The sequence below is a fragment of the Canis lupus genome, chromosome 1, assembly GCF_003254725.2.
Source record: "Canis lupus dingo isolate Sandy chromosome 1, ASM325472v2, whole genome shotgun sequence".
Classification (NCBI taxonomy): domain Eukaryota; kingdom Metazoa; phylum Chordata; class Mammalia; order Carnivora; family Canidae; genus Canis; species Canis lupus.
The window spans coordinates 71,868,673-71,887,859 of NC_064243.1; the positions used below are offsets into that span (position 1 = coordinate 71,868,673).

General features: G+C 45.9%; 1 protein-coding gene across 50 annotated transcripts in view; it reads right to left on the minus strand.

Annotated features, from left to right (window-relative positions):
• The window catches only part of AOPEP (aminopeptidase O (putative)), a 332,682-nt gene that overhangs the window by 127,722 nt on the left and 185,773 nt on the right, over positions 1 to 19,187 (minus strand). For 46 of the 50 annotated variants that reach the window (XR_007413833.1, XR_007413800.1, XR_007413804.1 and 43 more), the window contains 3 exons: positions 17,000 to 17,189; positions 12,664 to 12,770; positions 11,956 to 12,063 (listed from right to left, as the gene is read on the minus strand). Coding sequence is in view for 24 of the 50 variants with exons in the window: in XM_025423114.2 (XP_025278899.1) it covers positions 11,956 to 12,063; positions 12,664 to 12,770; positions 17,000 to 17,189 (405 nt within the window). In the remaining 26 variants the exon portion in view is untranslated. The remainder of the gene's footprint in view (positions 1 to 11,955; positions 12,064 to 12,663; positions 12,771 to 16,999; positions 17,190 to 19,187) is intronic. The other 4 variants (XM_049115915.1, XM_049115880.1, XM_049115900.1 and 1 more) reach the window with 1 other exon arrangement.

Genomic DNA, 19,187 nt, shown 5'->3' on the forward strand with positions numbered 1-19,187 from the left:
CTTGGGTCCCATCCAGTGCCCCGAGGACAACAGTTGCCTCCTACATTGCTAGTCAACCTTGCTAAGACCACAATGATCATATGAGATATTATAAAATATCCAATGATTTCCATCAATCCTTCTCATTTATTTTTTAAATTGAGATATAATTTACATATCATAAAATTCACCATTTAAAAAAAAAGTACAGTTCACTGTTTTTAGTATATTCATGAGGTTGTATAACCATCAGCAGTACCTAACCACAGAACATTTTCATCACCCATGAAAAGACTCCACATCCAACTGGCAGTCATTTTCCATACTCCCTTCACCCCAGTCCCTGACAAACATTAATCTACTTGTCTCTAAGGATTTACCTATTCTAATTATTTCAGATAAATGGAATCATACAGCATGTGGCCTTTTGTGACTGGCTTCTTTCACTTAGCATGTTTTCAAGATTCATTCATCTTTTTAGCATGTAACAGTACTTCATTCCTTCATATGGCTGAATGATATCCCACTGTATGAGTATAATGCATTTTATTTATCCATTCATCTGCTGATGGACATTAGAATTGTTCCCACTTTTGGCTATGAAGAATAATGCTTCTATGAACATTTGTGTACACATTTTTGGGTGGATTTGTGTTTTCGTTTCTCTTGGGTAAATAACTAGGAATAGAGTGGCAGGGTTGTATGGTAACTCTACGGGTAATTTGAGGATCTGTCAGACTCCTTTCCAAAGGAGCTGCACCAACTCACTCCCACCAATAGTGTACGAGGGTTCAATACCCGCCCCCCAGACATTTCCAGCACCTGTTCTTATCTGTCTTTTCAGGATAGCTGTCCTGGTAGGTATGAAATGATATCTCCCTGAAGTTTTGATCTGCATTTCCCCGATGGCTAGTGTGTCACACACCTTTTTATGTGTTTATTGGCTATTTGTGTCTCTTCTCTGGAGAAATGTCTACTTATATCCTTTGTCCATATTTCAATTAAGTTATTTCTCTTATTTTTGAACTAGAGTTCTTTACACATTCTGGTTACAAGTCCCTTAAATATATGATTTTCAAATGTTTTATTCCATTTTGTGGGTTGTCTTTTCACTTTCTTGATGGAATCCTTTAAAACACAAAAGTTTTTAATCTTAATGAAGCCCAATTTATTGATTTTTTTTCCCTTTGGTCCCTTGTACTTTAGTTTAGGAAACTGTTGCCTAATCCAAGGCCATGAAGACTTACTATACTTATGCTTTTTTTCTAATAGTTTTATGGTTTCAGCTCTTACATTTAGGTCTTTGATCCATGTTAATTTTTGCATGTGGTATGATGCAGAAGGTCTAATTTCATTCTTTTGCATGTGGATATCCAGTTGTCCCATGGCCATTTGTTGAAAGGACTATTCTTTCTCTCACTGAATGGTCTTGGCACCGTTGTCAAAAACCAACTGACCATAAAAGAAAGAAGAGTCTGTTTCTAGACTCTCAGTTTTATTCCATTGGTCTTATATGTCTGTTCTTATGCCAGCATCACACTATGTTGATTACTGTAGCTTTGTAGTAAGTATTGGAATTGAAAAGTGTGAGTCCTTGAACTTTGTTACTCTTCAAGATTATTCTGGCCACTCTAGGTCCCTTGAATTTCCATATGAACTTTAGGATCAGCTAGTCCATTTCTGCAAAAGAAATAGCTGAAATTTTGACACTGGCTCCACATATCAATATAGGGAGTGTTGCCATTTTACCAATCATAAGTCTTCCAATTCATGAACACAAGATGTTCTTCCATTTGTTTGGTTCTTCTTCCATTTCTTTCAACAATGTTTTGTAGTTTACAGTATATGTATTGCACTTTTTTGCTAAATTTATTCCTTAATATTTAATTTTTTATGTTATTATCCATGAATTTGTTTTCTTAATTTCATTTTCAGATTATTTATAACTAGTGTATAGATAAACAATGGACTTTTATATATTGATCTTGTATCCTGTAACCTTACTGAACTTTTTTATTAGTTCTAACAATTTTTTGCAAGGATGATTCCTCAGGATTTCCTATATATAACATAATGACATCTGCAAAAAGAGATAGTTTTCCTTCTTCCTTTCCAACCTGGATATCTTCTATATCCCTTGCTTGCCTAACTGCCTTGGCTAGAACATCCAGCACAATCTTAAGCAGAAGCATAATCTCTCTTTTTAATTCTTTCTCTCCTCAACCATTGACTTGAAAGAGGAAGAAGCCCCTATAAAACTGCATTTTAATGTGTAGTAAAATATTCTTCTTCTGTGTCTTTGCAGCAGGCCCAGTCAAATACCTTGTTTTTTTGTCAGCCATTCTAGGTCAAAACTATTGGCCAAAACACAAACCAAATGGTGGTGTCAGAGGGAAGGGTACAGAGAGGATGAGAGTTTTTCTGAACAGGAAACTAATGTTCATTAGCCAAGTATGTTGTGTTCATCATGCTAGGACTGGCTGAGTTGCATGAAATGTCCTCAGAGGATGGGCAAAATAAGAGTGAATTATTATAGATTTGTTTATGTACATGAATGATTTTTTTAGGAAAATATCTCACAGGCAAAAAGGGTTATATATCAGTGCCACACAGGGCAGCAATACAGAAGTATCCATATATACTTAAAAATTTTATTTTCAGAAAGATTCACAAGAAAATGCTAGCAGTGATTATCTTAGGGTGACGACTACAATGGTGGGGATGGAATTTTACACCTTTCTAAACTGTTTGGGTTTTCCTATTATGTACTTTTATTACAGAAACAAAACAAAAACCCCCAAGACCCCACCCCAAATCATGGTTAACTAAGCAGTGATTATGAACTGTTTTATTTCTTCTTTATGCTTTCCTGTATTTAAAAAACCCCACCAAATGTAACTGCAAAAATGAAACACCATGTACAGTAAATATGTAATTAGGAGCCTATCAAGAAGAATTCTATCCCTCCCTTACAAATACCTGAGTGATGAGTAACCAGGGAATGGTCTAGGAAAATGAACAGGGAATGTTATTTGAGTTCAAATATGCAGGACACGTCCGTCATCTTTGCTGGGTAAAAGAAGTGAGAAGTGAGAGTGTCCCTCCAACAGGAAACAGGAACTGAGTGGCCAGCTCCGGGGGATAGAGCTGGCCTTCGAAACAGGAAAGGGCAGAGTCTGTTTCTGGCTAGCTGAGAGCCTTAAAGTTTTTCAGAAAATGCTGGCACAGGCACAGCACCATCCTGTCACGAAAGGGTAGCAACTATCTACACAGCTAGCTTGCTAGTGACTGTGGTTCCGAAAAAGAGAACTAGGCAGAAAAAATGGGGTGAAGGGGTTCCCAGGCCTGAGGGATGGAGAATAGGAATTCCCAAATACACTGGGAGAGGCCTCAGGAACTACACAGGCCAGTGCCAGTGGTTGGAACTCAGGTAAGAACTCTCACGAAGCTGTAGAGGCAAGAACTGCTTTCTTCTCAGGGCTGCGGTCTGATTCTGCACAGAATACCAGGGGATTGTACCGAGTGGAGCCAGAGGGGACATCAGCCTGGCCCTAATGACAAGATTAGATGAGAAGTAGGTTCCAGGAAGGTATGAAGATTGCATTTGTCTTAGAAGCATTGCCAAGTTAATTCTTACCTCAAGCTATTAGTTTCAGCATCTTTGTTTAACGTTCAGACTTTTTTTTTTTTTTTTTTTTTTGGTTAGTTTTTGCTTTTAATCTCATCGTTTCATTTGTAACCAGGCATCCTTGCCTCCTCTCTCTTCCATTTTTAAACATCCTCTTAACTTCTTAATAAAATTAACTTTTGGACATTCTAGCCAATTTCAAGTTAGTCAAGAGGAAAGGTAGGTGTTTCCAGGCCCTGGTTGGTAAAAAGACAGGAGCACGGTGCTTTTGTTGTCACCAGGGGAGGGTGGCAGCAGTGAAAGAAGAGATAGAAACCAGAAAAAGGCAAACAGAGAGCAGGGCTTGCTGTGGGGGCTGTGTCCTTGTGACAGTCCCTCTGTCACTTGTTGGGCAAACATTGACCAGGTGTCAGAGGGTCTAGATGACAGCACTTAACACGTTGAGTATTTACTATAGGATGAACCATTGGAAATTGACAATACTGAGCCTTTTTAGATCCCCCCAAAATGGCAATCCTCTGTGATTCAACCCAATACATGTATTCTAATTGATTTGCACGTATTCATCACACTATCCCTGACACTCAGCTATAAAGTAGAAACTATGGTGTTATCCTTCCCATGTTATAGTAAGGAGACCAAAGCTCACTGTGCTTGTGTGACTCTCTCAAGGTCACACAGTAAGTTGAGGAGTCAGGATGGGATTCAAATCCAGGCACTCTGGCTTCCAAGCTTACTCCCTAAACCACAGATTATTCTCTGGAGAGAGCCCAGGCCTGCATTCTCAGATGGCGTTTCTCTAAAATGAGGCAGGACAACCAGCCTTTGGCCAAGAAGGAACTGGGGCTATTGCCTTTCACTCTGGTAAAGTCATAACAGACTTCACAAAGCCCACATATTCAACCACTTCCTTTAATGGGTCAGTCCTTATCTGCAATCAGAGAAAGCTTTACATCATATTATTAGAAGTCCTCTTTGAAGCTGTATTGACACTTCAACCAGTTTTGAATAGTTCCAAATGAGCGACTTAGAGCTTCAGGCCAATCAGGAAGAAGATTCCCAAGCTCTTCTCAACTCAGGTGCGGGTTCCTGAAATGGCCACCCAATTTCATCTGGCTTCTAGACTCTGTCTCTTTGATCATGTGTGATCTCACAGGCTGGGTAATCTTCCCAGAACTCCCATTTTCATTATGTCATTCTTGGAACTGATAATAGCTCCCCAGTGCCTGATGGTCACATGCAAACTCTTGAATCTGGCTTCTAAGGAACTCCTTTACTTGGCCTGTGCTTCCTTGGCCCCCTTCGGTCTCACAGGTTCCTGATGGCTATCCTTTCCAGGAAGCCCATTCCCACTTAATGCCCACTTCCGCCATTAATCCACTATTTATGGCTTTGCTCCTTGAGTTCCCTTCCTTCCAGTTCTTTCCCAGTCTCAATGCTAGCCCTTCTTGCCATCCCAGTTCAAAGCTCTCACTTCTCAGTGGTCCTTCCTAGTTAAGCCTACCAAGAGTAACTCTTGGTCCTTACAACTCTGAGGATACAGCCTCAGGTTCTTCTATCTACTGTCTTGTAACCAATATTTCAACTCTGTAAAAAATATAGGAAGAACCTCACGGACAGAGAATGTCACCTGTGACATTCATTTCTTCTAGTTATCAAGGACCCATTCAGTGCCAAACACTGTGGTGAACAGAGGTAAAGAAGACAGTCCCTGGGTTCAAAAGGCTCAGGACCCAGAAGAAAGATGCATTAGGTTAGACCATATGAAATTTCTGTTTGTTAGGTTAAAAATGGCCAAATATTGGCAATATAACATGGCTCATTCTATATGTGCTGCCAAAGCAAGCACTTACATAGCTCATTCTAAATATATTTGTCAAATAACATAGTAAGATCAGGGATGGAGAGACAACCAGAACATTTAGCGGGTACAGAGGAGGGTCATGTGCTTGTCAGGGGAGAACCTCAGACTCTTGGAATGCAGTGATACCTGCTCTGAATCATGAGGACTTGTAGTCACATGACAACAGGGAGGATATTCTAACAGAGAAAACATTAAAACAAGGCAAGGAGGTAAGAAAAAACAGGCAGACAGCAGATGTTATCGGCTGCATTATTTCTCCAAAATTTTTATTTTGAAACCCTAACCCCCAGTCCCTCAGAAGGTGACTCAATTTATAGATAGGGCCTTTAAAGAGCTAGACAATGGTTGGTACCCTTTACAAGAAGGCAACTGGTTGGTACCCTTTACAAGAAGAGGAGACTCAGACTTACAAAGGGTCACCAGGAGTGCATACATGCAGAGGAAACACTGCGTGAGGACTCAGAGAGAAGGGGCTACCCACAGCCACAGAGAAAGGCTACAGAAGAAGCCAAACCTGCTGACACCTTGATCTTAGACTTTTATCCTCCAGAAGCATAAGAAATACATTTCCAGGGATCCCTGGGTGGTGCAGCGGTTTAGCGCCTGCCTTTGGCCCAGGGCACGATCCTGGAGACCTGGGATCGAATCCCACGTCAGGCTCCCGGTGCATGGAGCCTGCTTCTGCCTCTGCCTATGTCTCTGCCTCTCTCTCTGTGACGAAAGAAAAGAAAAGAAAAGAAAGGAAAGGAAAGGAAAGGAAAGGAAAGGAAAGGAAAGGAAAGGAAAGGAAAGGAAAGGAAAGGAAAGGAAAGGAAAGGAAAGAAAAGGAAGAAAAGAAAGGAAAGGAAAGGAAAGGAAAGGAAAGGAAAGGAAAGGAAAGGAAAGGAAAGGAAGGAAGGAAGGAAGGAAGGAAGGAAGGAAGGAAGGAATACATTTCCACATACCGGTCTGTGCTGTTTTGCTACAGCAGCCCCTCCAAACTCATACCGTGGGGTTGTATATGAACTAAGTGAAGTGGCTGTCCCAAGGGCAGGAATGCTGGTGAGTGGTGCTGTGCCTGCTGTGTTAAGGAACCTGAGGTTTTTCCTGGAGATGAAGGGAAGCTTTTGGAGAGTTTTAAGCAACAAGGTGGCAGAATTAGAAGGTGTTTCAAGGCAGAGCTCTCCAGCAACAATGAAGGTGGATTTGGTGACTGGAGACCAAAAGATAAATTCGGAGGTTGTTGGATTGGTGGCAGCAAGTTATTAAGTTCTAACCAGGGAGACAGCAGTATTAGGAATGGAGAAGGACCCAATGGAGAATACCTAGAAAGAAAGTTCACAGTGATGCTGAAGCCCTCTGGGGTAAGGAGTGGAGTGGAGGGAGGAATTGGAAGACCCCCCGTTTTGACCTGGGATGAGCGTGGGAACCTGAACCACCACCGATGAGATTGCTGCCATAGAAGGCAAGCAGATGGGGCCCAGGGAGTGGGGGTACCAATGTGAGATGCCCATAACACGACCAGAAAGACAAGATGTCAAGTGGGTAGTTAAGCAGTCACATCTGACCTAGAAGAGAGAGCAAGGCTGGCCTGGAGATGTGGGAGCCTCCAGCAAAGAGGAGGGGTGTGGCCAGCAATGCCCATGCCCCACTCACAATCTGATAAAGCTACCCTTTATCGTCTCTGTGCACATCAACTCTTGGCATGCTCTCCATGACTCTTCATTAGATGTGGCTCTTGGCATGCTGAGCACGATTTGCCTACAAACACAAGAGTCAGAAGTACCTGGGAACGTGCACCTGTCAAAGCAATGGGGACAGGTGCAGGGGTATACACAGTCTGGGCTATACCCTGGTGGGGACAACTATGAGACTGATCCATGCCACCTCCAGAGCCATCCTGTGTGACGTGACTTGATATCATGGCACCCTGGCTTGGCCTCCTCCTCTTCTCCTCACTTCTACTTCCCATCCTGGGCATACTTGCTACTAAATCTCTTCCACATGAATCTTGTCTCAGGGTCTGCTCTTGAGGAATCCCGCCTACAATAGTGGGTATAGACGAGACCACTCTAGGAGGATGTGTGGCTAAGAGCAGAGCCCCCTGGGGAACACCAACTCTGAAGAGGTAGGGGAAGAGAAGGGAGGGACAGCAGAGGGGTACAGGAGAGCCAGAAGAGGTGCTGCCAGGAAAGCCAGGTAGTGGAGATTCCCAGAAGGAAGAGTTATCAATAGTACCAAACAAAGCAGAGGAGCTCCAATAATATAAAGACTGGAATATGTTTACAAAATCTGGTGATCATAAGGGCAAAATTAACTCAGGAAGAAAAATAGTTTCCCTAGACTCATGACCCTGGCCCATGGTCCAAAGTGATAGGAACTTCATTCTCCCCTCATATATGGATCCTCCCCTCCCTTCTTCTTCATGGGCAGAGGATCTAAAGCTCACTTAGACACATGTAAGTTCTAGATTTGCGTCAATGCACACACGTCGCCATTGCCACCTCTGGAATTAGAAACGTGTCTTGAGCTGTACTGAAACTGACAGTGGGCTCTTGGGCCTCCGAGAGGCAGGGGAGATGTGGATGTTGATGCATTTATAGAACTGAAGGAAGAACATGTTAATGGACTTAGTTTTCCCTGGGGGACAGGAGGCAAGAGGAGGCAGGGAGAGTGAGGAGGAGCAAGGTCTGAAACCAACACCAAAGGCCACGGGGAAAGGAGCTACCCAGAGGAGAGGGAAGGTCTTGGTTCGCAGCCTGCGGGGCTGGCGGTGCCTGAAGTGGGTGCATTGAGTCTGAGGCCCCAGGATGGAGGGGCAGCAAATGGGTGTGTGACAGTGACAAGAGACTCTCAGAGGAGGGTGGCTTGACCACGAGGCAGGTTTGGGTGGCGGTGAGTGGATGAGTCCCCACATGTGGGTGGGAAAATACTGCTGTGTTCTTCAAGGATCAGAAATTAAAATTTTGAGAAAACCGTCAGAGGTGAAAGCTTCATGTATACCGGAGGTACACACTTAAGACTAATCTCAAAAGTCTCGTCGTTTCAAATGGAACATGCAGCTTAGGCATCGTGCAGACTCACAGAGCCTGTAGGACACGCATTTCATCTTGGCTCCATCTCCAGAGGAGACTTGCATACTTGGGGCTCTCCTCGATTACTATGGGATGTCTCTGTGACCAGAGAATGAGGCATTTATGCAGAAGGAAGGACAAGATAATCCATATTTCTCCGGAATCATTGTCTGTGGGGGCAGCAGCTAGGAGAAAGAGCCACACAGATTCTAGGCCTGTCAGCGCCTCCTCAACATGATGTATTTTCACGTTTCTCTCAGCATGAGCTTGACTTTAACAATGAATCCAGAAAAGAGGGGAAGTGATAATAAATCACAAACAATAAAAACCAACAGCGATTTCTCCTGACCCCATCATAGCTCTTCCATCCCCGGACCGCCAGAGTATGGTAACAGAGTAAAGCACTTTAGAGAGAGAATGTGGGAATCCAGCAGGGCCCAGGGACCAGAAGCAAGGGAGCCTACAGAAGGCCCTTGGCATCTTCAGCAGCAAAAGTCTTGACTGCTACAAGGTCAAGGGTGGGCTGGGGCTGCGAACGACAGAAAGGGAAGTGGTGGCAGCCAAGCAGAATGAGACAGTAATAAGATCAGCTTCGCCTGGCACACGGTTGTGCCCAGAGTAGGCGGACAGGTGAGGGAGAGTCTGGGGAGGGCCACTGGGGTCTCGTCTGTGGGAAAAGCATCTTCAATAATGAACAAATGAGAAAAGGTGTGGAGTCAGTAATATGACCCCTAACCTTTTGAAACTATGAGCAAATTGGCATGCCTCGAGAGCCTGCAGCCACATTACAGGCCTCCCAGGCAGGGAAGGCAGAAAAGGAAAACACAGGAACTGCTGTAACCAAATGAATCTTACAACCAAGTCAATCCAGGACACAGCCGATGAGAGCCATGTTCAACACTAGATGTATGGGAGATAGAATCGGAAAACAGTTATTGTAAATTACTAAAATTAGCAAGCCAGAACCAAACACTAATTTAGTTTTTCTCTTCTCACTTTGTTAATACTCCAATATCTATAATCAACACAATGTTGAGTTTTCTTTTTTCATGATAGCCACCAAAATAATTCAGACACATGCACTCATGTGTATAAAGACAAAGATTATGTAGTCTGAAGATACTTCTTTCTAACCATGACCTTCATGTCCTTCTACAGTTCAAGATACCTGCCATGGTTTTTTGGTTTGGTTTTGTTGTTTTAATGCAACTAAATGCTATATTGAGTTCCTTGAAGGCAGAGAGAGTATGTGGGGAAAGGAAGGTTGTTTCCAACCCTGGATTTCCATCTGTGTTCTGCTCTTTATCAGCTGTATGATGCTGGACACTTTAATCCCTCTTTCTGAGCTGTGAGTCATCTAAGTCATGAAGATTCTGAATAGCCAGCAGGAGAGGTGGGGAAGGATTGGCAGCAGAGCAGAAGGAATCAAGGAGAGTGTGGCACACAGAAGCCAAAAGAAGAGAGTGTTTTTAGAAGGAGGGAGTGGTCAACCATATTGAAAACTGCTGCAAAGATGAGTAAGAGGAGTTTCCATTTCGTCTATCCATACCAAGGAACTAGGAACATATCAAGACACAAACCAAGACTTCCAAATTGTTCTTGGTCCATCATTTCAAGACCATGGGCTATCTTGAAGGAGAAGGGAAAAAAAGATAGCATTTTTTATTACTGCCTTGGTTTAAGCGACTTCTTTCCCAAGGTCTTACTTGCATATAAAACAAATAAAATCTGAGAACAAATTTTTATAACTCCAATTTGTTTCCACTTTTAGTAATTTCTAGGTTCTCTATGCCCATTTAAGGGAGAATTCTAAAGGATGGGATAAAGTAAACCTAGACTATATAATTCAGGGCAGGTTCAGAGACATTTCCTCTTCATTGTAAGTGCATCTGATAACAAATTTCCATACCGATGTGCAACAAATCTTTCAAATGCAGTCATCTCATGGTTAGCCTAAATTTAGCCAAACACAATTTCTGAGTACTAAGAAAAAGAAAAACAAATGCCATAATAAGCTTTCCAGCACAAGGGTCTAAAAATAGTGTATTTCTTCTCCCGGCACTATACACATAGTCAAAGGTCTTGGCCATCAGAGGCTGGGCTGATCATAGCTCCACCAAGTCCAGCAAGAAGGTTCTCCTCACGTGCATACTGACTTCCCCATGTGCGGCTGGCCTGCTTATAAACTGGAAGCACATTTCACCAACTAATATTCATCATGATGCCCAGATGCCCAGCTCCTCCTCTGGCTCCCCACCTTCCTTCCACCTCTTCCCTCTCTTCCCTCTCTCCCTGGTGATTTCAATGTGCTCAGAATTTTAAGAATTTATGGACTGTTTCCATCTCTCCGGTGTGGTCCTGACTTGCAGACCTCACTAAGTTCTCAGTGTTGAGTGTCTATTTGGCATCCCAAACTTAATGCATATAAAACTGGGATTTTTACTTTTCTTTCCTATGTCTTGGCTGTTTCACCAAATGGCCTCACCATCTAATGAGCTGCTCAAGTCAAAAGCCTAGAGTTATTCTGGACACTCTCATTTCCCTCTTCTCCACACTCAATGACCAAAGACCCGCCAGCTCTGTCACCCAAACATGTCTCTGATGGATCTGCTCCCTGCATCTGCCACCACCACCGCCAGGACCTCTTACATGGGTGATTGCCAGGTTTTAAACCTCCACCTTCCCATCCTCCTGCAGCCTGCAGTCCATCCCCCAGTGGCCAGAGTAGCACTGAAAACACAAGACCTATCAGGATCCCTGCTGCAGGCCCTGGAGCACCTCGCATTGCACTGTGGCATAAGGCCAGCTGGGGTGACTCCTGCCTGCCTCTCTCTGCCCATCTGACCCTCCTTTCTGTTCCTCAAGCACCAGCAGGCCAAGCCCTTTCCTGCCTCAGGGCCTTTGAGTCACCTTCCGGATCGTGCCACTTCTCACCATCTAAAACTAGCCATGAATGCAACGGGGTCCTGCTAAGTGGAAGCTGTGTGAGAGCACGGACCCCATCCACATGGGTCACAGGTACAGCCATCCCACTGGTTGAGTGCAGAGGTGTGCAAACTGTGGTGCTGGGTGGGGAATGAGTGGGGAGAGTGGGGCTCCTGGCTCTGGATCTAGCTTTCCTAAATAATGGATGAGTCAGAGGACTGCAGAGGTTTGTATGCAAGCCCCTGGGGGTGTGGGAAGGGACATTTCTTCGTGGGAAGAAGAATGGCTACACCCCAAGCAGTAGGCTGTACAAAAGCACCAGCCAGCCTCCTTGGGGTCGGGCTGGGCTTGGTGCATTTCCCTCAGACTTTGGCCTCAGTAGGCAACCACTGTGGAGTGGGGATGCTTATTTAAAAACAACTGAACCACTTCTACCCCAAAGGTAAACTGGCCTTCAGGGTTGTCGTCTAAAATGGGGAGCGACTGCTGGATGGCTGTCTTCCCACCTGTCTGACTGCATATTCCACACACTTGGCTGTAGTGGAGAAGGGGCTTCTGTTGTCATAGCAATCACAGTATTCCTGGGGCCAAGGCTTGGTGTTTCAGATAAACAACTATTTAGAGAAATAAATAAAATGAGCAAAGTAGAGAGGGGCAAAAACAGAAAGATAGCAAGAAGCAATCCTACCAGGAAACACACTTTGGAAAGCAAACACAGGAGCTAGGAGTGCAATCTTCCCCAGGCACAGGAGTGGCCTCCTGCTAGGATGACCCAAAACAAAAGGCCCCATTGACACCAACATCTGTTACTACTAAACACTTAGGACTCAATATTTTCCTAAAGGTTTGTTTTTTTGTTTTTTCTTTTAGCTTTAAAGGGTTACTGTCTGTCAGGCTACTAAACCCCAACCTTGTCCAAGTCCTCAGCCACCACACAGAGTGACTATTTGAACTTCAAACAAAGAATTTGCTCCTGGAAATAAATGGCCTTGTGTTTGTTTTTTCCTGAACAAGAGATACCAGGAAAATGTCAGAAGGCAAATCTAAACCCACACCCCGAAAAATTTAAAACATAAGAACCACATCCCTGGGAGGATGAGTGACCTAACCTAATTTGATTTAAAAAGGAAACAGCTGATTTAATAGATTGCCAGGATGCATCTTGGAGGGGGAGGCAGAGGATGAGAAGGTAAAGAGATCACACAGCACTTTACCTCAACACCTGCATCTCCTCGGGGTAGTTCCGCACCTCATCCTGGAGGCAACGCCAGCGCAGATCAGCCTTCAGCTCCTGCTGCTCCCACGCCTCGTGGGGGGCCAGCTGTTTGGGCCACAGACACACAAACACATGTGCACAAAACACAGTCACTGTTGTCCTCGTGCGAGGTCACAGCCACCCGATAGAGCAGCTTGCTCAGTTGCAGGGTGATGGTACAGATGGCCTCCCTGCTGGGCCTTGCATCCCATCAGAAAAGTCAGTAGGCCAAAGGGGTCTGGGAGGTCCTCAGACGAAGCCACAGTGGCTCACTCTCCTGCTGGTGATGGATTTGGGCCTGGCTGTTGGGAACCCACCCCGCACACGCCCCTGACCCAGACAGAGCAGAATTCCCACATTTGCACTCTGATTCCATCCAGCCCTTTCCTGCTTTGTCTTTTCTGCACAAGGTGGGGAAGGTCCCCTCCATTTACCTCCTACTTTTCCCAGCCCTCAGTTTTGTTAAGGAGCCTGCTAATGCAGCCCAGATGATTCTGTTTGCACATAACCAGAGTGTACTCATTCTGGGGGAGGGGAACGCCATCACACCCTGCCCTGCTGGTGAGAATCGTCTGCTGTCACTGGGCTCATGAGGCCCCATGGCTAAAGTCTCTGCAAGGAAGGGCGGCAGGACATCCACCTGGGAGGGAACTGTTAGTAATGACAGGCACTTCTGGAAATTAAAGATCCTTAACAGTTCATTCAACAGATATTTACTGAGTCTCTACCAGGCCCTGGGTACATTTTGGACACAACTCATACCCTGAGGAGTTCAGGAAGACTGAGAACACCAGCCATCAGAGTGCAGTGATGATACAGGTGAGGGAAGAACTGAGGTGCCCTCTGGCCAGCCAGGTGAGTACAAAGGCTTCCCTGAGGTGGTGGGACCTGCACAGGTGCCCAGGAAAGCAGGAGCCAGCCTGGGGGGAGAAATTTCAGGAAGAGGAAAAGCCTGTGCAAGGTTCAAGGTGCAAGGCCTGGGAAGAGTGTGATGTGTTTAGAGAACGGTTAGGGATGTAGTCAGGCCAGGAGCACACTATTATCTAGGGAGAGACAAAGGTGCCAGGTAGCCAGCAGAGACCAGATGATCCACAGGTCCTGTGTACTCTGTTGCTAGGGACCAAAAATTCACATGGTGAAGCCCTAACCCCCCAATGTGACTATATTTAGAGATAGGACCTTTAAGGATTAGGATTGACAGGGTTATCAGGGTAGGCCCTGGCCTAATAGGACTGGTGTCCTCACAAGAAGAGGAAGAGACACCAGAGCTTGTTCTCTACATGCGCACAGAGGAAAAGCCATGGGAGCACAGAGTGAGGAGGTGGCCATCACCAAGCCACGGAAGAAAAGTCTCACCAGAATCCAAGCCTGCCGGCACCCTGTTCTTAGGCTTCCAGCCTCCACAACTGTGAGAAAACGAGGGTTGTTCAAGCCCTCCTGTCTGTGGTATTGTGTTACGGCAGCCTGAGCTAAGACATCTGTGAAGGAAGCTAGACTTTATCCAGGTCAATGACGAGTTATATGAGGCAACCTTGCAACTAACCCAATTCCCTTCTCCCTGGTGAATGCCACGCCAAGAGGAATGCCACCTTCTATCTCCTCGTTCAGTGGTGTCCCCCACCCACCCACCCCTGCCCGCCCCAGATGCCTGCTTGCTAATGTTTAGTGCTGCAGAGCCCAGTCTTCTGGGCAGCCCAGTGGCCAAGATGCCTCATCGCCTCTTCCCTGGAGGCATCCGCTGCTAACCAGGAGAGCCCCATGAGCCAGCCCACGCTTCCCTGTCCTGAAGAGCCCTCCTCTCTTGCTTGGAAAATCTGCTGCAGACACTCATCAGGGACCATGAGCAGCTCAGTCCCACCCTTCAAGGAAGGGGCTTGAATAATCCATGTACTCTGGAAGTGCTTCCAAGCTTTGAGCTGGAGCCCAGAATGGCTGCTTTGCTTCAGACCAAAATGTTTTCACATATTGAAGAGATACTGCCTATACCCTAGAGGATGATGAGGTGGGCTGTCCCCTATGCCAGGTTAGGGAAAGAAGAATAGAGAAACCTCAACTCCTACTTTCTCTTTGAGGCTCATGTCAGAAGTCACCTTCTTCAAGATTTCTGGACCAGCTCAGGCCTGACCTCTTCCACCTTTGAACTCATACAATATTTGGTGTTTTGTTTTTGTTTTTTTAGACTTTATTCATTTATTCATGAGAGACAAATACAGAGAGGGAGAGAGGAACAGACTAAGGCAGAGGGAGAAGCAGGCTCCATGCAAGGAGCCTGACGTGGGACTCGATCCTGGGTCTCCAGGATCACACCCTAGGCTGAAGGCGGCGCTAAACCGCTGAGCCACCCGGGCTGCCCAATACTTGGTGTTTACCTCTCTCTTCTAACATATTTTCTTCTTCCTTTTACTGTGTATGCTTTTCTTTTCTTTCTTTTTTTTTTTTTTTTTTGGTGTGTGTGTGTATGCTTTTCTTATCTTCACAGTTAAACTATGACCTCTTTCAGAGCAGGGCTGTGTCTTACTTGTCCTTTTATCCCTACAGGTCAAGCACAGAATGGACGCACAGAAGGCATGCAGCTGTGGCGTGAGGCCAGATTGGCTTCATGTCTATCAGTGGAGAAGGACATATTCAGGGCAGTAAGAGGCAGGACCCAAGCAATGAGACTCAGGACTGACCCTCTGGAAGTATGGGCAGGGGCCAAGGCAATGGTGGAGTGCTTTCCAGGGATCCAGGGATAAAGGCCAGAGAGATCATCGTTAGATGCCTGAAATATACTCATGATTACCAAGAACAGCACAAATCTGATTGTCTCAGGGCTGAAGCGCCCCAGAGAAGGGATGATGATATTGGCCTATTTAACCCTTGCTGAATGCCTACTGTGGGTCAGGTGGGTGGTGGGAAATATAAAGAGAAAGAACAGAAAAGGAGAACGGGCATTTCCCGTATGAGCTCCATGTGTCATTCAGAATTATCCCATTCACTGTGCCACCTTACACATTCTTAGGCACATTTTCTGAATGAGGAAACTGAGGGTCAGAGAGGCCATGTAACCTATGTACTTACAGAGCTGGTGAACAGCAGGGCTGGGATTCCCTGCCTGGTCTGACTCCAAACCCCTCCACTTTGCCCAAATCTGCCAGTGGCCTCTCTCCACCGTGTGGCAGAGGACACAGATGCACACACTGCTGGCCAAAGTGCAGGGGGAGTGGGAAGCTGAATAAGAAGCAGCTCCACTTGGAAAGAGGTCATAGTATAGTTGTGAGGATAGAAGAAGAAAAAAGTGAGGGAAAAGAGTTAAGTACCAAATACTGTGGGAATTCAAAGCTTCTAGAAGAGCAAGTGCTGTGAGTGGAATGGTCAGTCTGGGCTATCCAGAGAAGGTGACCTCAAGCTGGTTAGTGAAAAATAAACAGGATTGCAACAAGCACAAGGAATTTGAACAAAATCATACAGGTATGCACAAACCTGAGGATTTCAGAAAATGTTAACTAGTCCAGTGCATAAGGGGTGGGGATGGCAGGGAAAAGAGTGACCAAATAATAGGAACTGAAAAATAAGCAGGAGGCAGTTTAGCTGCCATATCCCCATCAGAACCGACAGTCAGTTCTTTAAAATGGAGGTTGTAAACTGGGAAAGTGTTGCCCGCACCTCTGGGTATGTTGAGTTGGCATAATATTTTTTAAATTACTAAATTTCACATAAATATACATATTTACAACTTCCTTTAAACAGGTAGAGTCCAGGCTCCATGGAGCCGTCCCATTGACACCACCACAATTGGTCTGGGCTGAGGGGAGGCTGCCACTTTGTCTAAGTTCTCAGCACTCCCTAACCTACGGCACTGGCCGCTTTATTCTTCATGACTTGCCAGCAGACATCTTGAGATTATGCCTCCTGATTTAAATTTTCATCTGATCAGTAAAAAAATAAAACTGAGCATAGTTGGTGCCACCACACACCCTTCTCTCCCAGTCTTTGTGCAAATGTCCACCACCCTCAGAGCTGCCTCCTCTCGGTGCCTCCTAAAACTGAGTCTCCCCAACACTGTCTGGCTGGTTCACCTGCCTTCATGGCGCTCACCACCTGACACGTTATGGATGTGTTTGCCTGTTCCTCTATCCTCAATCCTGTCCCTACAGTGAGATGTGCCCAGGGCTCTCCTTGAATCAGTTCTCTCCTTAGCAGACCGCACAGTCCTACCACACGATAGGCCCTCTCCATATCCGTGGAATGAACAGATGCCTACGAATTGAACCGGACTCCAGGTTGGGAAATGCTTAGGGTTACTATAAACCTACCTGCTGCGCTTTGGCCCAGAACACGTCTTCCAAGTGAGTGGCAAACCCTTCACTCAGCCACTCCTCCGTCCAGTCCCGGGCCCCAATGGCTAGGCCAAACCAGGCGTGAGCGATTTCATGGCAGAGCCGGGTCCCACAGAGATGGTTCATTCCTATCAAGACGCTCTGAGAGAGGAAGATGATGTGTGGGCTGTGGATAATGGGGGAGAAAACACACAGAGGCTTGTCAGAGCCTGCCCTTGAGGCTGCCCCATGGGGCGGCTTTCTCAGCCTGGTGAGCCTGTTATTATCATGTGCATGCTAGATCATGACCGGTAGGCTTGCAGCTTAGATGCTTTCAGAAATAAATAAAGTGGCGGTTTACATTTCTGGCAGCGGTTCAGGTGGCCATTTGTGCCAAGCAGTTGTCTCCGTCATCCAACAGCTATTACCTGTAATGAGTAACCTGCACCAAAGTTTTAAACCAAAGAAATGACAAGGCGATGGAAGCATTTACTCTGAAATCTGGACTGTAAAAGAAGAGCAGGTGTGAGAATGTGAAGCCCATGCTGTCAAGAGAGGATCAAAGAAGCCCCTTCAGCCCAAAATCCGAGGAGCTTACACACAAATTGAGAAGTCATGCAGAAAGACAGGAAAAGCCAAGAAGAATGGGACCAAAATTTTCCATTTCAGACTGGGGCTGGCTACGGAGTTAACACACTAACAGGTGCCGGGGATGGGCGAGGTTTCCCAGAGACTCAGATAAAGGCCAAGTCTCTGGAAGACAAAGCTTTTCAAAGGTATCATCTCCTCTCTGTAGGTGCTTATACATTCACATGACATAACAAAATGAGGCAGGGGGTGGGGGGTGGGGGGAGTACCCACCCAGGTGTGCAAACAGCCCAGGGCTGGCACCAGCTGGGGAGATTTATCTAATCTCATTTTCTATACCTTGTTTTAAAACCCCAAATACCATGATTAGTACTGCATGGATGAAATGGGAGGAAGGGAGGCTGAAAAAAGAAGAGGCGGATGGAAAACCTCCCGCGCTTCCACCTTCTGCATTGCTCATTTATGCAGGACTTGTCTGCAGTTTTATTAATGAAGAATTTGCTCTCAAAACAAAAACAACAACAACAGAAAAATCGAAAAACAAAAAACAAAAACACCCCCCAAAACCTCTCCTCCATCAACTGAACAAGAACAGTTGTGAAACCTCCCAAATTAAGAAACCGTACACACTGGTTCCTTCCTTTAAAAGCCATTTGTTTGCTATCCTGTCGGCTCTGCACAAGCCAGGACTGCACGCAGCAGATCTGTCCTCCGCCCCCACGGCCACCAGGAGAGAAAACCCCACCTGTACTTTCCTTGCACAACATCGCCCCTTCAGCTCTCAGAGCTCAACTCAAATCGCAGGAGCCATGTGTGCCAAAATAGACAGCTTTCATGTGAAATAATAACAGGGCAGGCACGCAAACGAAAAGTGTCTGCCAGGCCCTCAGCGGAGTCCACCAGAAAGCCCAGGAATTGAAAGTGCACTTGGGGCATCCAGGACGGAGGGGCGGGGGCGGCTCAGAGCACTGGTTCAGAAAACAAAAAGAGGCAGGAAAGAGGGGAAGACCAGAGGGAGGATTGACGGGAGAGAGGGAGGGAGGGAGGGAGGAAGGAAGGAGGAAAGGAAGGAAGGAAAGGAGGAAGGAAGGGAGGAAGGAACTGAGAGGCCCAAGAGCTAACCTTCTTACTGAGAAAGTCTTCCCATGGAGAAGACAAACTGTGAAACCTGGCATTTTCGGAGTAAATGACCCCTTGCTCTGGCATGTGCAGCCCCACAAAGGAAAGCCACAGAAATGTACCAAGTAAATAACATTCCAGACATACTGCTGGCAGCGCTTCACCTTTTTGGCTAAAACAAAACAGAAGTAACTGCAGGCCTTGTAAACAGGCTCCAAGGCGAGCCTGTGTTGGATGGGTCTGTGGCCAGAGACACGGACGGTCCTCACGTAGCAGCGAGGACAGGACAGCCGTCTGTCCAATCCACCCAGGAGGGCTCCACAAGCGGAGGACTGAAATCCCAGCCAGACTGGCCATGGAGAAAAAGCCTGCTCTGTCCACGGTGACCACTTGCTGCTCGGTCCCGAGGTAGAAGCCCAGCCAAGGCCCGTTGGTGCAAATATCAAAGTCTAGAGAGCCTGAAGGAATGCACCAAAGC